At 50.7% G+C, this 4,601-nt stretch overlaps 1 protein-coding gene across 1 annotated transcript in view; it reads left to right on the top strand.

The window, feature by feature from the left end:
- Positions 1-4,601, top strand: part of DEF6 (differentially expressed in FDCP 6 homolog (mouse)) — a 28,552-nt gene that overhangs the window by 11,125 nt on the left and 12,826 nt on the right. The window contains exons 2-5 of the mRNA XM_011945525.1: positions 851-991; positions 1,561-1,746; positions 3,431-3,667; positions 3,755-3,901. Of these exons, the coding sequence (XP_011800915.1) occupies positions 851-991; positions 1,561-1,746; positions 3,431-3,667; positions 3,755-3,901 (711 nt within the window). The remainder of the gene's footprint in view (positions 1-850; positions 992-1,560; positions 1,747-3,430; positions 3,668-3,754; positions 3,902-4,601) is intronic.

Below are 4,601 nucleotides of genomic sequence, written 5' to 3'. Positions count from 1 at the left end.
GCCCGGCGACTAGTGACTTTTTAATCATTCACACTGCCTGTGACAATAGGTATAATAGAATAACCCCCAAGGCGATTTTATCTTCACCAGATTTCAGATTTCAGCCCCTTTATTCTAATATCATGGATTTGTTCAACAAACCCAAATTTCCCCTGCACACCATTATGACCACTATCCCTTCTAAGCCTTGCCCTCTCCACATCACAGACCATTTTTCATGACCCTTCTTTGAGCCCTCTCCTCTCCCAGAGCAGACACACTTAGGTGATAGGCACACTGCAGCCAGAACACTGACTCTTTGATGGAAACCATGATAAATTGGCAGCTTCTGCCCTGGGGTGGCAGACTAAGTCCCTGCACACCCTGCAAACTGTCCAGCATTGTGGGAAGCACTTGGGCTTTGCAATCTGACAGAGCTGGATTTGAACTCCAAGGTGGTGTTCACTGTGGGTCTTTTGGCAAGGTACTGAATCCCTTGAGCCTCAGTCTCCCTGTCTGTAGAAAGAGGACACCAATACCTAATGAAGTGGCTAAGAGTATAACTGCATGGGTTTGAATTCCAGTTCTGCCAGCTGTGACCTTGGGTGAGAAATATCTCAGGGCTGCAGGAGTTTTCATCTGTAAAATGGGGATGTGAGTGTTTTTTATGGTGGTTAAGCAGATGATACGTAAAGTGCTTTAGCCCAGTGCTTGGCACATAGTATTTAAGTTTTAGTTATTACTGAGCTGAACCGTGTGTGTAGAGAACTCAGCCACGATGGGGTGGGGACAAGCAGAGAGGTGAGGAGCAGTCCTCTGGCCCAGTTTTGGTTGGGGTGCAGAAAGACACACTGCCACTACTCTATCTCAGGTGCTGTCCCACAACCTGTACACGGTCCTACACATCCCCCATGACCCCGTGGCCCTGGAGGAACACTTCCGAGATGATGACGACGGCCCTGTGTCCAGCCAGGGATACATGCCCTACCTCAACAAGTACATCCTGGACAAGGTGGGGCCCAGCTTGTAGGGGGCATCTGTAACCTCTCCCCACTTCTCCAGCCTGGCCAGCAGCCCAATACCCTGCCACTCCAACTCTTTGCCCCTGCCATAAACTCCTACTTCTCCGGCCCTCCTCCAGCTTCCAGCTATAACCTCTACAAAGGGTTCACTGAATACCTGCCCAGCCCTCCTCCCGCTTCCAGCTATAACCTTTATAAAGGGTTCTCCACCCTTCCCAGACTGTCCCCCTGAACCCCCCAACTCCTCCAATCTGTCACTGTCTTTCCAAGTTCTTGGCTCTTAGCTTCCTGCTGGGTTTCTCTTCCTTTCTCCTCTGGGCTGAAACACTAGAGTTACTCTGTTGTCAGGGGGGGTGGGGGGTGTGGGTGTGTTGTGGGGGGTGGAGTGATTGGAAGCAGCTAGTTACTTGGTAATCAGCTCAGGGATCCCTTGAGTTAGGGCCCTGGACTTGGACAGGTGGGGAGCAGGGGCATAGATGAACCCAAGAAACCCAGCTGGAGCCTAGTGTCGTGGTAGAGCAGGGATATGCAGCCAGCTGATTTGCAGCCCTGGTGGCAGGTGGAGGAGGGGGCTTTTGTTAAAGAGCACTTTGATGAGCTGTGCTGGACCCTGACGGCCAAGAAGAACTATCGGGCAGATAGCAACGGGAACAGTATGCTCTCCAATCAGGATGCCTTCCGCCTCTGGTGCCTCTTCAACTTCCTGTCTGAGGACAAGTACCCTCTGATCATGGTTCCTGATGAGGTGAGGGTGATGGTAGCCCCAGGGACTGAATCACTTGGGACCAGACCTAAACAAAACCATGAATGAGACCAAACCACCTTTGGTACCTCCCACATCCCTTTCTTTCTTCACCATCTTCCCATGCTGGTATCTGTCCTCACCCAGCTGTCTCCAGATGCCTGGAACTGCCTGTGTCAGAGTAATTGTGCTTTCTTCCAGGAAAACTGAAATTACACTTTCATGAGGGTTCTGCTGGTCCTCACTGTAGGAAAATGATCTGCACATTCTGTTTACACAGAGGTCTAAATGCCAGATACATTACTGAGCATTACTGGCAATCTAGGAAAGGTGCTTTTTTTTCCCCTTTACCTTTTGCCACTTCTTTCAGGACAGGAAGGATACTTTACAAGGCAAAGGGAGACTTTTCTGAGACAGGATCCAGATTTTCCCTTTCTGCCTTTCTTCTGGAAAGCCAGGACACATTCAGCTAAAAGACCCAGGGAGAGGGCATCCTGGGAGGAGAGGGCATCCTGGGAGGAGAGGACATCCTGGGAGAAAAGGCCAGGAATCTGGTCCCTACCTCCTCACTCCTGGGTGAAGCCAGGGAAGGCATTTTCCCATCCACCTGCATGCTCCTTCTTATCCTCATCTCCCTCCCCTGCCCATTTGGCCTTGTGACCTTTTAGTCCTTTTGGTGGCTGTGGAGATGCCAGGGTGACTTTAGGTCTCTAGAGTGGGGTTTACAGGAGAAGGGACCTCTGTACTTACAAGAAGCCCTAGCATGTCAAGCTCCACTCACATTTGTTCTGGCTTCTGTTTGTGGGAAGGGTGATGAAGGGAAGCACCTGAGCCCTGAACCAGTGCCCTCTACTAAATGCCCAAACAAGACCCAGGAGCCCCCAGAAAGTCCTAAACAGAATGTCCCAAAAAGCTGCTGGGGCAGGTGAGGGACATGTGTCCATCTGCACGGACACTTGGCTGGCTGCCCTTGTTAGACCCCTGCCAGTCAGGGCAAGGTGGCCTCTCGGAGGCCAGGTGGTTGCTTGCTTCTGTGATCAACATGCAGAGTTAACAACTGCAGCAGGATGTACCCCAGCCACCACTTCCGGTTCCTCTGTAACAGGTTTCCTGTCCCTGCCCAGCTTACCTCCACTCCCCACTCCCCCCCACCTACCCCTACCTGAAATCCCCTTCCCCTCCCACAAGGGAAGGATCCCCAGGGTTGGGGACTGGGGCTTGCAATAAGGACCTGAATAGGATTCAGGAGATCAGAATCAGGTTCTGGCTGCCCCCACTTTGCTGTGTGACTTAGAGCCAGTCACTTCCCCGTTTAGGCTTTGGTTTTGTCATCTGCAAAATGAGTGATTGGATGAGAGGGCCTTTGCACTCCCTTGACACTTTCTGTGATTTATTGCCTCTTTCTGGACCCCAGATCTCAGGTCCCCTTCACCTTGCCCTTAAGATAGGAAGGAGTGGGAATGGAGGTTGTGGAGGGGGAGAGAAATTCGGAGTTGGGGTTGGGGCTCCAGGATCCTCTCCCAGGTCTTTTCCCTGGTCTCCATAGCATTCGGTCCTCTGGCCCCCTCAACAGTCTGTCCCCTGTTTCCCTCTGCCCAGGCTCGGGGAGCCAGATAGAGTACTCCCTGGTGTTGGTGCTGGCAACACCGCCTGCTGCAACTACCAGGCCTTCCTTCTCCTGCTCCAGGTGGAATACCTGCTGAAAAAGGTACTCAGCAGCATGAGCTTGGAGGTGAGCTTGGGCGAACTGGAGGAGCTTCTGGCCCAGGAGGCCCAGGTGGCCCAGACCACCGGGGGGCTCAGCGTCTGGCAGTTCCTGGAGCTCTTCAACTCAGGCCGCTGCCTGCGGGGCGTGGGCCGGGACACCCTCAGCATGGCCATCCATGAGGTCTACCAGGAGCTCATCCAAGATGTCCTGAAGCAGGTCAGCCAAACTGGGAACTAGGGGAGGCGCACAAGGTGCAGGGCGAAGGGGGGCCTGGGAAGCCTCTGACGTAACTCCGGCTGGCAGGGCTACCTGTGGAAGCGAGGGCACCTGAGAAGGAACTGGACCGAACGCTGGTTCCAGCTGCAGCCCAGCTGCCTCTGCTACTTTGGGAGTGAAGAATGCAAAGAGAAAAGAGGCATTATCCCGCTGGACGCACACTGCTGCGTGGAGGTGAGGGGCAGGATGGGGGTGGAGAACACCTCAGGGCCCAGAGCGTCCTCAGGGGCATGAGAAGACAAGGGGGTCAGGAGAGGGGCAAATGGGGAAAAGCCACGGTGACACAAATTCTGCTTAGATTAGTGTGACCCAGATATATCTGGATGCCTCAAGGCCATTCTCATCCATGTCAGCACTTAAAACTAAAACTGCAACTCAAACACCAAAGTAATTGGTGAATAATATGGAATTTGCTCAAGATTTCAGAGGAAGTGGCTTATATCTATACTACACAGCAAATCTTTCTAAAAAATCCCTTTTAAAGGTTTTTCTTCTTCACCCATATTCCATTCTCTTTAGCAACTCTATACTTCCCTATTCTCCCTCCACACCCCTCTGCTCTGTCTTCCCCTTCTGTTTCCTCCCTTGTGTTCATTACTATTTTAGAGGCTTAAAACACAAGCCTCTTTACTATTTTAAATAATATATGTACATATGTGTGTGTGTGACATGAAACTTGCCATTTTAACTATTTTAAGTATACAATTCAGTGGCATTAAATACATTCATGAAATTAAAAAATTATTTTGATATACAACAGATGTACATATTTTCAGGGTACATGTGATAATTTAATACATTCACATATTTTGTAAAGATCAAATCATGTCATTGGGTATCCTTTACCTTAAATATTTCTTTTTTTTTTTTTTTT

This window comes from Colobus angolensis, unplaced genomic scaffold, assembly GCF_000951035.1.
Source record: "Colobus angolensis palliatus isolate OR3802 unplaced genomic scaffold, Cang.pa_1.0 Scaffold24, whole genome shotgun sequence".
Classification (NCBI taxonomy): Eukaryota; Metazoa; Chordata; class Mammalia; order Primates; family Cercopithecidae; genus Colobus; species Colobus angolensis.
This window is presented reverse-complemented; position numbering and strand designations above follow the sequence as displayed.